General features: G+C 42.6%; 1 protein-coding gene across 1 annotated transcript; it reads left to right on the top strand.

Annotated features, from left to right (window-relative positions):
* The first annotated feature begins 12,878 nt into the window (after nucleotides 1–12,878).
* Nucleotides 12,879–14,531, top strand: LOC138852226 (uncharacterized). Its single transcript, XM_070081950.1, has one exon. The coding sequence runs from the start codon at nucleotides 13,162–13,164 to the stop codon at nucleotides 14,461–14,463; it is 1,302 nt and encodes a 433-aa protein (XP_069938051.1). The 5' UTR covers nucleotides 12,879–13,161; the 3' UTR covers nucleotides 14,464–14,531.
* Nucleotides 14,532–14,760: the final 229 nt, after the last annotated feature.

Here is a 14,760-nt window from a genome sequence, read left to right as displayed (position 1 = left end):
AGACTTTCTTTCCTCTGACAAGAAAAGTTCAATTATTATTACTTTTTCACACGGCACCCAGGCCTATGATTCCCCTCTGGTAGTAAACTCTGCTAGGTAGTGCACACTAATTCTCCTTTTTTGACTCAGTATATAATGTTTTCCGCCCAAGATTGGTTCCAGGCGCTAGAGGGATATATCGTATAGGATTGATGACACAAATTAAAGTTCTAGCACGTAAGAGCGACTGTGAGAACACGAGAAAACCCGGAGCACAACGAGGCACACTGACACACACACACACACACTCCTGCATTGACTGGTTCATGGTGCTTGGATTTTGTCCTGGTTAGATCCTTTACTGAAGTGCTAGAAGCGATGGCGACTCTGGTGTTAGCTTGTGAAAGTACTTTTGAGACGTTCAGTGCAACCTGGCTGTTGGGAAGAATTATAACTTTGTTGGGAGTGGTGTTGATGCGTGGAGAATTAATGATCTGAAGAGCTCTTTTCTTGCAGTCTTTGATGAAAAAAGACACCCCATACCCATCCTGTGGGCGGTAGTCAAAAGATTACAGAGGTACATAATTGGTCCAGGGACTGGACTCCAAAGTTTTGATAGCTGAGCAAGTTACAGAGGTAATGAACTCACAATTTACAAAGGTAATGAACTCACAATTTACAAAGGTAATGAACTCACAATTTACAAAGGTAATGAACTCACAATTTACAAAGGTAATGAACTCCAGGTAAGTCTGGTAACAATCATGACAAGTTACAAAGGTATTTACAGATTACAGAGGTACGTAATGGGTCCAGGGACTGGGCCCCCAAAGTTTTGATAGCTGAACTAGGTACAAAGGTAATGAGCTCACAAGTTACAAAGGTAATGAATTCTGTAGAATGGTTACTTACGTTTATACTTTGGCTACAATCATGAACAAATTATAGAGTAATGAGCAATTCACACTTCCACACCCGGTCACAACTGTAATGAGTTATTGGTGCAAATATTGATTGTTGAGTCACACACACCACACACACACACACACACACACACACACACACACACACACACACACACACACACACACACACACACACACACACACACACACACACACACACTTTAGTTTAATATCTTTATGCACCCCATACCCATCCTGTGGGCGGTAGTCAAAAGATTACAAAGGTACATAATGGGTCCAGTGACTGGACCCCAAAGTTATGATAGCTGAACTAGTTACAAAGGTAATGAACTCCAGGTAGATCTGGTCACTAATCATGGCAAGTTACAGAGGTAATGAATCAGCTTCACTCCTATACATGGTTACAGTCATGAACAAATTACAAAGTAATGAACCACTGATACGTCCACACCTGGTCACAATTGTAATGAGTTATAAATACAAATATTAAGTGGATCATACACCCACACTAGCGCGCGCGCGCACATACACACACGAGGGCGCACGCACGGACATGTGCACACGAGCGTACAAATATATGCATACACACAAGGACGCACACCCACACACACACACACACACACACACACCCCCACACACACACACACTCACACACACACACACACACACACTCACACACACCCACACACACATACACACACACACACACCCACACACACACACACGCACACACACACCCACACACTCACACACACACACGCACACACACACACGCACACACACACACACATACGCCTGGCAAACCTGACACACACACCTCAGTAAGGAATCACACACTGTACACCATGTACACCCACTGGAGTATGCAGCACCTGTTTGGAACCCACACCTGACACGTCAAGAAACAGAGAAAGTACACAACAAGACTAGTTCCAGAGCTAAGGGGAATGTCCTATGAAGAAAGATTAAGGGAAATCACACACTGGAGGACAGGAGGGTCACATGATAACACATATAAAATACAATAGACAAGGTGGACAAAGACAGGATGTTCCACACAGACACAAGAGGTCACACACACAGCTTCACATAGAGTAGTAAGGCACCTAGAAAGTGACACAGGAACCATACACAGTTTTAAGACAGGTTTGATAAAGCACACACAACAAGAGGCACTACACCCCTGCAACCACACAAATAGGTGAGTACACACCCTCACACACACCCACACACACACCCTCACACACACCCACACACACGCACACACACACACACACACACACACACACACACACACACACACACACACACACACACACACACACACACACACACACACACACACACACACACACACACACACACACACACACACACACACACACACACACACACACACACATGCACACATGTGGTAATGCTTTATTTACAGCTAGCAAAGTCAGGGTATTTCTCCAGAATGGTCTGCAATATACCACTGTGGATAAAATACTTAGCCATTTCTTGAACACTTCTGAGTGAGTTGTTTCTAAATTCATTAATTTGATCACACTCCAGTACATAATGACGCAATGTGTGACAATAGTCCATCTGGCAAAGTTTACATTTCGTTTGGTCTACATCTGGTGGTGGTGATTTAACCTGCCAAAGATACTTGTAACCCAGCCGGAGCCGGGCAGTAGTGACATCCAAGAGTCTGCTTATCTTGTTGGATGCACCATAGACATGTGGCTCCTCCTGCATGATGGAATGATGATAGATGGACTGACTTGTGTCAATCTCCCTAAGTCTTAAGTCAATAAAGTTCATTTGAAGTTCTTTTCGTATTATTGTTCTCAAACTGCTAACTGACAACCCAAGATTGTAATCTACCCCCTCTTTGAAAGCATACAGCTTAGCCAATTTATCAGTTCTATCATGCATCTGAAGACCAATGTGAGATGGAATCCACAGCATGTGCACTCTGACTCCACTGTCCACAATCTTACCATATCTATGTCTGGCTTCTGACAAAAGCATGCCACAATTTATACTTAATGAGTTGAGAGCATTTATGGATGACAGAGAATCAGTTACAATTAAAGTGTCAACCTTAGATACATGGACACATTTGAGTGCAAGGAGTATGGCAAACAGTTCTGTTTGAAGGGTAGAGGCCCAGTTATTGATGCGTGCTCCAATTTCTTTATGAGAGCCATCACTCTGTGTGACAACAGCAGCACTACCAGCTGCACCAGTGGACTGGTGAACAGAACCATCGACGTAAATAATTTGTGAAAGATTGTTCTGTGTGACTAAGTTATCAATACAGCTTAAGGCATCATGTTTGGCTTCAAGACGAAGCTTTGGTTGTGATTTAAGAAGAGTTTTGGGGGGAAATGGAGGAATGGTAGTTTGGAATGGGGTAATATCCCATGGAGCAGGGAAATGTCTCTGTTGTCCAACTTGATATAGATCATGTAGCTGGTTCATGCGGAGGTCGGTTCCAGTTTTTTCGATCCATCTGGAAGGATGTTCACCAGTGCTGAGGAAAGTTTGGAGGGCTTCTGTGCAGGGGTTTGAATGGGCTAGCCTAAGCATATTGACCCCAATAAGGATATTTCTTTCAGTAACACGATCTCTAATGCTTGGAATATTAAGTTCTTTCCGCATATTTAAAATTTTGGCAGTACGAGGGCATCCTAGGATGATCCTCATTGCTTCGTTTTGCAGTTTTTCCAGCCCTCCAAGCTTCCAGTCAGACACGAGTGCAAGTAGTGGCGCTGCATAATCAACCAATGATCTAATATAAGCAAGATACATCATTTTCACAATTTTAACATTAGCACCATACCTGGGATGAAAACCTGCCACAACTCTAAGTGCTCTCAGCCTTTCTTTGTATTGGCGACAAAGTCTCGTTACAACAGGTCCAAGTAGTGGAACCTCAAAGCCTAGATACCTGTATCTGCTTACATATTCTAGAAGAGACCCATCATGCAACTGGATCTGACGAACTGTGCCTCTCTGCCGAGGAGGACGCCTGTTGAGTATCTTTGTTTTATCCCCTGAGATTATTAACCCCAGGTCCTGACACGAGGCTAGTACATGATTAAGAATGTTTTGGGTGTTGGAGAATCCGGTAGTGTGAATCATTATGTCATCAGCAAAACTAACCATATAATGATGGGGCTGGCTAGGCATGGCATTAAGTAAGGCATTAATCAAAATGTTGAAAAGGGTGGGACTAAGCACACCTCCCTGTGGGGTTCCTAATTCAAAATCTTTAGTTACACTTCTATGTCCCTGGAACAACACAGACGACTTTCTGTTGGACAGGTAACCTTTAATCCAGCGGAGAAGCCATCCTCCAACATCCATTCTGGCAAGTTCACTAATGATTACATGTCGGTTGGCTACATCAAAAGCGGATTTAAGGTCAAGGAACGTAGTGTATGAGCTGTCAGTGTGCAGAGTGAGAAAGGTGGTAATGCAATGATGCACACTCCTTCCATGCATGAAGCCATGCAACCGGGGTGACAAGAATTCCTTAATTCTGTGCATAAGACGATTAAGAATCATCCTTTCGAATGTTTTACACAAGCAGCTAGTAAGGGATATTGGGCGAAATGAGTTTTGTTGATTGGGCTTTGGAATGGGAATAATGAGGCTATTGGTCCATGATTTAGGGAGCTCCCCAGTGACATAACTCATGTTATATAATTCAAGTAAAGGATTACCTGGTACTCGACACAGCAATCTGAGTATGTTGTAAGTAATACCATCCTCACCAGGCGACGTGGAGTTGCCCTTAGTTAGTGCTGCATCAAGTTCATAATTAGTGAAAGGAATGTTGCAGTCATCTGCCTTGCTGAGCATAAAGCAAACAAGTCTCTCCCTTGCATCATATTTGTCCATTAATTTCGCCTGTGTGGTACTGGGAAGACTGTCATAGCTAGATGTAGCAGCCCAAGCACTGACTAACTCATTCGCCCTATGCAAGGGATGAGGGTGCGCGATCTGCCCAGTTCTGTTACCCTTAATTCTATTTATGTCCCTCCATGCCCGGCTAAGTGGGGTGTGAGCATTGAGACCATTGACAAATTGTTCCCAGTCTGTTTGCCGCAGCTCTGTCATACGCTCTCTGGCAGCAGCAAGGGCAGTTTGGAAGAGGCTCAGCATTTCAGGGGTACGATGGTTTCTATAGGCTAGGCCTAGTCTGCGAGCAGTACGTTTCAATGTTCGAAGTTTAGAATCATTGTAATAGGTATGATTTTTATAAGACTTATGATTATTATGGAAGTCATTTGGATTTAGAGTAGTAGGAGGTTTCAGAGGCGGCTCTAAGAAGTTCTGAATACTGCTCACAAGGTCATTGTTAAAAGTCTCGACAGAGGTACACTCATAGGAATTATACCAGTCAGTCACATGTGCAACAAAGTCATCATGTTGATCAGGGGAAACATTAAGACGTTTCCGTTTGAATATCCCACCAGGGAGAATAGTATTACCAATATCTAGAGAGGTTAGCCTTGGGAAATGATCAGACGCTATATCTGTTACAATGGAAGACTCACAGCTGGCAGAAGTAATGTTGAAGCCAAGACACAGATCAAGGACACCTCCATAGATATGTGTGGGTTCAAGGTCACCTACAATTTGCACATTATCATGACTGTTTAAGAGTGACAACAGTTGATTGCCATTACGATTACCAAACTGAGAGTTTCCAATGCTTTTGTGTCTTGCATTATAATCACCAATAATGAGAGTAGGTTCAGACTGAGCACAAGTTGGGAGCTCCAAGTAATTAAACTTATCAGCAGGAGCGTACAAGTTAAATATGTTGAGAGCAGAGTTCCCAATATAAATCCTAACACCGTGATACTGTAGCCCCTCTGTTTTCTTATGTGCAAGAAGTTGATGGGGAAGTGATTTTTTAATATATAGAACACAAGAATTAGTAGATTTGAGGTTATATGCAACAAACGATGGCAATTTAGGGGGTTGGGATTTTTCAGGGACTCTGCACTCTTGTAGACACACAATATCAATGGATTCAGTGGTTACTTTATGATGCAGGTCAGAAAATCTTTTTCTAAGTGACGCAATATTCCAACTTAAAATGGATAGTTTATACGAGTTTGGTTCCATTATAAAAGTCCAGGGATAGTATTCAATTTCTCAGCAAAATGAAAAAACTTACTAAATAACAAACAGACATAATCAATATCAATATCATCAGTATTATCCTTATCCATGAGTCTCCTAAGTGCACTTCCATTAGTGAGACCTCTTGGGAGTCTTTGTACACAGAGGTCACTGCGCTCTTTGTCTGTGAATGTATGGAAGGTGACACTATCCCTCGCACTCACCTCTCCGCTTTTATTACACTCATCACTATCATCACATGTATCACTTCCCTCATCATTATGACCAGTGATACATACACCATTATCAACAACCGGGTCATCTCCACACTCAGTATCTATCAATACATTACACTCATCAGGTTGACTATCATGATGGTCTTCACTGCCCTTATCATCTTCACTGTGATTGTAAACACCACTATCAGATTCATCGTTTTTGTAATTATTAACACCACTGCAATCATCAGTTTGTTCATCATCACCACACTCATTTTCATAATGGCTGACTATCTGTGGGTTGATGTACTCATTTGCAACCTCTGTAAGTTTTTCCTCGTGGTGCTCAAGTTGTTGTTTCAAACACCATTGTTGCTTCTCCAGTACTGTTATGCGCAGCTGCATGTTGTGTACCACCCCAGCAAGACTAGCGTCATCAGGAAGTATGAAGTCCCGATCAGCTGAGTCAGGTGGCTGACTGACAGCTGACTCAGCCAGACAGATGGTGTCAACACCAGCAGCATTACTAGTGTTGATAGCAGACGTGATCGTGCTCTGTTGATGTACTCCCAGAGTGACTCGCTCAACCATATTGTCTGAGTTCAGGCATGGGTCAGTATTCAGACATGAAGTATCTGGTAGGCCTATTGCCTCATCATGGGGGGTGATGGGTGAGGCGGGAGCTCTGCGGCTGGCGATGTGGGCAGCTTTCGCTCTGCAGTCAGCATGAGCAGCTGTGACTCCTGGAGTCTTACAATTGATACATTCTAATGCAACGGTCTGGTGTTTCTTGATCATATCATAGCACTGGTGAGAAGGATGGGCCTTGGCACACACTGCACACCAGTGTGACTTAGATGAGCATTTCCAAGCAATGTGACCCCAGCGCTGACACTTGTAGCATCTACGGTGAGGTGGTTTGTACAAAGCTATTTTGTAACTCCTGTTAAGCGCTGCACGAGAGTAGATATATGATGGTGGAGTCCCTTGACCAATCCACTCAGCCAATATCAGATCATTTGGAAGTCGACGAGGGTTTGCAACTTGATCTGACAACAGGAATTTAGGATCCATGTACTTATTGACATTGTGGATAACAATAAGTACTTTAGGTGATCTTGGTGGGGCAGCTTGGAGTTGGATGTTAGCATATTTATGAGTAAGAAGTTTTTCTATGAATGTTGGGTCGTTAGTAACAAAAACGTAATTATCCTCGTCATGACGAAAGCGAATCCGAAGGTTTTTTCTGGGTTGTCTAATGAAGCTTCGTAAAACCATCTAAACTTGACCTCAAACTCAGTGTTAGCAGGGAAATCAAGCCTAACCGTTCTGCAATGGTTGTTGTTGCTCTCGTTGTTTCTTGCAGCAAGTCTCCTTTGAAATCCTCTTTCTTTTTTCAAAGCTCCCTTACTTCTAAAACGTACGAATTCGCCTTCACCATCATTTACTTCGTTCACATCCATAGGTCACTTTTAGTTCAGCTGCTTGAGATGGAAGAGTTAGTCTGTTACTTTTGGGTCAGTGAAACCGCCTTTATTCCATAAGAGAGAAGGGACAAGGAAGGGATATTCACCTCGCTAGACACAGGCAATATGGGTGTAGTGGCCTGCGGGTCGCAGTGCGATTTTCAAGGTCATTCACTGGGCCCACAGTCGTCTCGAGAGTTACCAACACTGTACTACTTGTTAATTACTCCAAACCCGCAGCACTTAACACATCTAGCACACGTGTCTTGGAATGACAGACAAATTTTCACTACTTAAGAACTAGTTCTCACAACACCGAAGGTACGGCCGGAACACTGTAGAACGTTCACAAAGGCATTCTGTAACTTGGCCTTCACTGGCTGGCTTGGAGCGCTGTTTAGCCTGGATCAGCTAAACTCGCCCTTATCCCATATGTAGATAATGGCGACGAGTTAAGGGATACCGGTGAATAGGAAAGTCGAGGAAGGGACATTCACCTCACTAGACACACGCAGTATGGGTGTAAGTGGCATGCGGGTCTTATAGTGCCATTTTCAAGGTCACCCAGCAGGCCAGACATTCCTCACTCATTTTAAGCCTACGTAGGTACTGATGGTAGCACAATGTCCTAAGTCAGCGTAATCCACTCGTGCAAATAGTTACAACAAATCTGCAGCACTTGCGGAACTCAGAGAGTCGAGTACCAGCGGGGCAGCAAAATACACCTCTACACTGCACGTTGATAGAGGCGAACGGCTGAGTTTAAAGGAGGAGAGCTGGGGATACAGGAGAACAGCAGAGGTAACTGAGCACACACATTCGCCTTTCTTCACATAGTCAATATGGGCGAAAGTCTCAGGCAGGTGATGCAGTGCCTCGCTCAAGGTCACAGGATGAGGCAGACTTCTCAAGAGTTACCACACACTGCAATAGCAGGCAGGTAGGCACACAGGAGACTTATTCGTAAGGTGAGTGGAGTGCGGCACAGAGGACTGACACGGGCACTCAAGCATTTATGTGGTCTGGCAAAAACCGCCTCTAGACCATAAGTAAATAGAGGCGAATGGCTGAGTTCCAAATCGAGGAAGGAGGGGAGACAGGCGAGGTGGAGTGAAGGAAGGCCTCTTACAGCCACTTCAAATCAACGTTTGTGTTTCACTAGGTATATTCACTAGGTATTCCAGCAGCAATTCAGCTGCGCTCCAACGATATTTGTTGCATGATGAGTTATCAGTCGGGTGAGAAGCAGTTCTGATATAGAAGGCCTAGGACCTCACTCAACACACACGTCCTCTCCCCTCAACCACTCAGGCCTTACTGTTTCGCCCAGTATCAGAGCTCCTTTACTCTTAGGGTAGAGTTACAAGTATCTTCAAAGAACCTAGTTCCAGATTAATCAAAACTTCTGTAGATTAAATACCTGCCACCTTCCTCTTCTAGCATGTGGGTATGCAACTCATCCTCATAACTCCCACAAGCATCTATGTTGGTTTCTCATATACGTTCAGCCTCTCACTAACTGGGCCGCGGGGGCGTTGATCCCCGGAATACCCTCCAGGTAGTTACATTATCCCCACTACCCAATTCATCCCACTTGGTTTTTTCTGTACTCAGTTCCGTCACATATGGTTGTCAGCAAGTTTCTCGGTTAGGTTAGGCTAGGCTGTCTTCTATCCATAAAAAAAATAACCAATAATAACATACAGTAGTAAAATTTCAATATAGGATAAAGGTAATAGAAAGTTTGCAGCATTAACAGAAAATTGGCATCCCATGAGCGAGGTAGACATAGTTATGTCACATTTTCACTGTTAAAAGTTCCTTCATCAGTCACCCATTTGATTGGGTTTTACGATAGTGATGGTGATCCAGAGATGGAATGCCTATGTTTCTTCACAGGAGGAGGAAATGATGCTTCACGGGAAAAAAAACATTTAATATATGCTTATATACACTACTTTTAAGGCAGATTAGATTTTAGATTTTGCCACCGAAGTGGCTAGTTTATTGTGCACCCCATATCCATCCTGTGGAGGGTAGCGCAAGAGCATATGGATACACAAAAGGCCTAGGAACTAGGCCCCAAAAGGGTTATCAGGTGTACATCTGGGTTTATTAAGAATTATATATCATAATTATGGTGGTACCTTGGGTATCCTAAACACAATTACCCGGACAAAGGAGACAACACAACTAACAGAAGGCGACATAGGATGAGTCGGGGAATCGTGAAGTCAAGAGCAATTATGTATTCCCAGCGGGCAACCCTGGCTGAGGCTCACCATTGGTGGGTTGGTGGGCACAAGGCTTCTACCAAGGCCACTGTGAATCCTTGTTGTGAGGGGCAGGGCAGGCCAGCATGAGTAATGGAACATAGGGTGAAGGGGGTGAGTATTGGGAAAACAACTGTTAAGAATGTGACATTAGGAAAAACGATTAGATGGTGGTTATGTTTATAAATGGGTGATTTTTCGTTTTATTTTATTTTTGCAAAATTATGTATATCGACAATGTGCTGCTACCAGATTCTATATGGCAGGTACACAGTAGGAACACCGTCAGTGTATTACTATGCTGTTCTGTATGATAGTTACATGGTGGGAACGCCAGTAGTTTGCTGCTACGCTGTTCAGTGATAGTTGCAAAGTGGGAACACCAGCAGTGTGCTCCTACGCTGTTCTATATGATAGTTACACAGTGGGAACACCAGCAGTGTGCTCCTACGCTGTTCTATATGATAGTTACACAGTGGAAACACCAGCAGTGTGCTCCTACTCAGTTCTATGATAGTTACATAGTGGGAACACCAGCAGTGTGCTCCTACGCTGTTCTATATGATAGTTACACAGTGGAAACACCAGCAGTGTGCTCCTACTCAGTTCTATGATAGTTACATAGTGGGAACACCAGCAGTGTGCTCCTACGCTGTTCTATATGATAGTTACACAGTGGGATACACCAGTAGTGTGCTGCTACTCTGTTCTTTGATAGTTTCATAGTGGGAACACCAGCAGTGTGCTCCTACGCTGTTCTGTATGATAGTTACAAAGTGGGAACACCAGCAGTGTGCTCCTACTCAGTTCTATGATAGTTACACAGTGGGAACACCAGCATGTGCTCCTACTCAGTTCTATGATAGCTACACAGTGGAAACACCAGCAATGTGCTCCTACGCAGTTCTATGATAGTTACACAGTGGAAACACCAACAGTTGTTCTAAATTATAATTACATAATAGGAACAAAATCTAGCTGTTTTCCTGTCAAATCCCATCACACACAATGGATGATGTACATAGTGTTGAAATGTGTCAGCCTAAGCTGGGAGACTTCAGTAGGGCCATGAGGATTTCAGTGTCAAGTGTTCCATTGAAAGTTCATCAGCTATGGCAGCTTAAAAGATTTCCTTTCAGTAGAACTGGAGTTACTATTACTTGAGAATTAGAACGGAGTTAATGTATTTCTGTTGTCAAAAATATTGATCAAGAACCTCCACGATAATAATAATAATAATAATAATAATAATAATAATAATAATAATAATAATAATAATAATAATGGTAATAATAATAATATTGATATAGCACGAATTATAACTATACTGTTGACTTGAGAAATAATTTACGTTGAATCGATGTTATTATTGATTATTGTGACATTTTTTTTAATTATTGGTCAACACTTTTCCTGGCCAAAGATATCACACTGATTTTAGGGTAAGTTTGAGGTGCTGATCCCGGATATATTATCGGTTTTGATTGACTCTAGTTTTTGATAAATGTGGTATCTCACTGAAAAACATAGATGTGAATGATATATTGATCAGGAGCAGCTAAGATATATATGTTGAGAGTAGATATGCAGACTAGAGCCATTTTGAAAAGCCTACTCCCATTTTTGAATCCAGCAACCCCAAAAATACCCTAAATACCTTCAAATATCTTTGACAAAGATTTTTTTGGGTTGACTAGTGACATATCGAAGCGCTAAACCCATATGTCATATAACACTTAGTATATATTTTAAAGAGATGCAAAGTTTTAAGCGGATTCAACAGTTTCAGAATGTGTGTTGTGCTGATGCTTCTGGTTGGGGCCCTGGTGGCCCATGGCCATCCCACAGACCACAGTAAGTATCACTGATTCCTTTATACATTGGGAATGACTTTTATGTATGTGGAGCAGTAATTTTTTACCTTTTTCTAGGTGTGTCACACTTGGCAAACTCTGAGTAGTCACGAAAGCGCTTGGAACTTCTCTATTCTTTCACAGTGGTTTTTTTGCATATTCTGAAATCACCTGTTTACTGTGATCTTATTGCATATATATATATATATATATATATATATATATATATATATATATATATATATATATATATATATATATATATATATATATATATATATATATATATATATATATATATATATATATATATATATATATATATATATATATATATATATATATATATTTATATATATTTATATATATGAGGTTGGGTTAGGTAAGGTTTGTCAGGAAACAAGACGGGTGTTTCCTGACGTGGGTCTTAGTGATGTGATGACCCGCAGCTGGAGTTTTTGGTCATCTGACCGAGGCCTTCCACTGGCTTACCCCTCCATCTCTTTAAAATTTCTGGTTTATATGTTGTGAATGAGTGGAATAAACCCAGGTGGTGTTCCTGAGGCGAGAACTTTGGGCAGCTGTTGACCAGGTACACGAGTAGGCGTGGTTGAGTTAGACCTGCCTAATTAGCATGAAGGATGTCAGAAAATGACTACAATTCCTCTGAAACGTCGAAATATGCAATAATAACATATATTTTTATGGACTTTTCATGTGATTTAAAAAAATTGAAATATATAAAAATATAGAAAAATGTGCTAAAATGCAATCTGCAAATAATTTTACCAGGAAATTTAGTTGTTTTTACAATGTTTTTGAGGATATATAAATGTCATGGGCATACACATATAATACAATATATAGATTTAACCTAGATATAATTGTATATGCAAGTGAATTGTATATCTACAACATGTAAATAGGAGTCTGGAAAAAAAAATATTATTATTAATAATATCACGGCTGGGTGGCAGGAATGCCGTTAAGCAGGTAATATACTAACCTGGTCTTTACCTCAGAAGGAGGCAGACACTCGCCAGCCACCACTCACCAACCAGTTCATTCTCGGGCACTTTTCTTAAGAGAGTTGTACATAAACTGGATTAAAGCTATTAATAGCTGACCTGTGCAGCGGCGCCATCAGCAGTCGTGTCCGTGGCGCCAGCAACGGCGCAGATCTTGGCGCTCTCTCCTGACGCTGAGCCGAATGATCCATACGGGCACAGCGCCTCTCTATATAACTTATTTCAATTCATTATACGTATTGTATAAGTTCAAAGCCTACAGCATATATAATACACTCGTAACGCAGGATGTCGAAGATATTACCCGTGTTGTGCCTGTGTATCCTAGTGGTTGGGGTCTCACTAGGGGGTCCACCGGACTTACCTTGTCCTGCAGTGAAATATCCTGATGGTTCCAGGGCTATGATGGTCCTGGGCGGACGAGTCGCAGCTATAAATTGCGGGCCAGTGATGAAGGTAGTGTTGTGTGTGTCTGGAAAATGGTCATCGGCGGCTCCCTGTGCCAAAAAGGCGACCAGAGGCCAAATGGACGCACGTAGAGAGGCGGTAAGAGACACATGGAAGCAGCTAGTTCCAGGAGAGACGTGGAATCCGGTACAAGCAGCGATAGTTGCAGAGATAGGCATAGATAAAGAGATAGGAAGAAAGGCTGGACTAGCTGCAGAGAGAGACAGAGAGGCAGGAATAGTTGCAGAGAGAAGTAGGGAGGGAGGGAAAGGTACAGTGATAGGCAAAAAGCTAGTGATAGATGAAGAGATAGAAAGAGAAGCGGGGATAGATACAGAGATAGTAAAAGAGACAGGTATAGTTGCAGAGATAGAAAGAGATGCAGAGATAGTTACAGAGAGAGGAAAAGAGACAGGCATAGCTGCAGAGACAGGAAGAGAGTTGAATATGGTTATAGAAAAGGGAAGAGATGAAGGCATAATCTTAGAGAAGGGGAGAAAGACAGGGATAGTTACAGGCACAGGAAAACGAGCAGGGATAGTCGCAGAAATAGGAAGAGAGGCAGGGATAAAGGGAGAGATAAGAAAAGAAGCGGAAATAGTTGCAGATACAGGGAGCAATGCGGGGATAGACCGAGAGACAGAGAAAATTATATGGGTAAGTGCAGAAACAGGGCGACAGAAGCGCTCTCCCAACACGGGGAAATACGAGGAGTTAAGAAGGCGAGTTAAAGTCCAACGGAAACTCCGTCAGGGATTAATTTCGACCAGCATAGACGACAGTACCCCATCTGTGGTCCGCGTGCAGGCAGGAGGTGACGTCTTTCTGCTGTGTCGTGTCCAGAACCTCGGCGCCCACTCCGTCACCTGGTCCAGACTCCACAACAATCAAGTCATTGCCATAGACACCTCCATCCTCGTCAACGACCCACGTTTCTCCACAAGCTTTGAAGAACAGACGGAGACCTGGTTCTTGAGAGTGACGGGTGTTAGGAGATCGGACGCTGGGTCGTATGAGTGCCAGGTCAGCACACGACCCCCGCTGAAGAAAGTGGTGAGGCTACGGGTAATTCCCCGCGGCCAGCCTCTGGAAGATGATGATTATCAAGGTAATCTAATACTGATACTGGTGAAGGGTTATTAATCCAAGAAGACAGCGGTACTGGTACTCTTCCAAGCATCAAACTTAAGTACCTGCTATTCCCCAGGTGCTATAAGACCCCAGCGGATTTACTGCTTCCCCTTGGCTAGATAACAACAATAATAATTATGTAGTCAGATATTTTGATATAAGCCTTAGTTTTTTAGATTTAAGACCTACAAGTTAAATGAAGGAAGGCCGTTAAAACAGCTGTCTTCTCTAATCAAATCTGATTAGTAGTATACGTAATGGGTCATTAGTAAGTATATTTAGGTACAGGTACACATAAGTACGTAGTTT

This window comes from Cherax quadricarinatus, unplaced genomic scaffold, assembly GCF_038502225.1.
Source record: "Cherax quadricarinatus isolate ZL_2023a unplaced genomic scaffold, ASM3850222v1 Contig5267, whole genome shotgun sequence".
NCBI lineage: Eukaryota > Metazoa > Arthropoda > Malacostraca > Decapoda > Parastacidae > Cherax > Cherax quadricarinatus.
The sequence above is the reverse complement of the archived record's forward strand: the minus strand, read 5'-3'. Positions and strand labels throughout refer to the sequence as shown.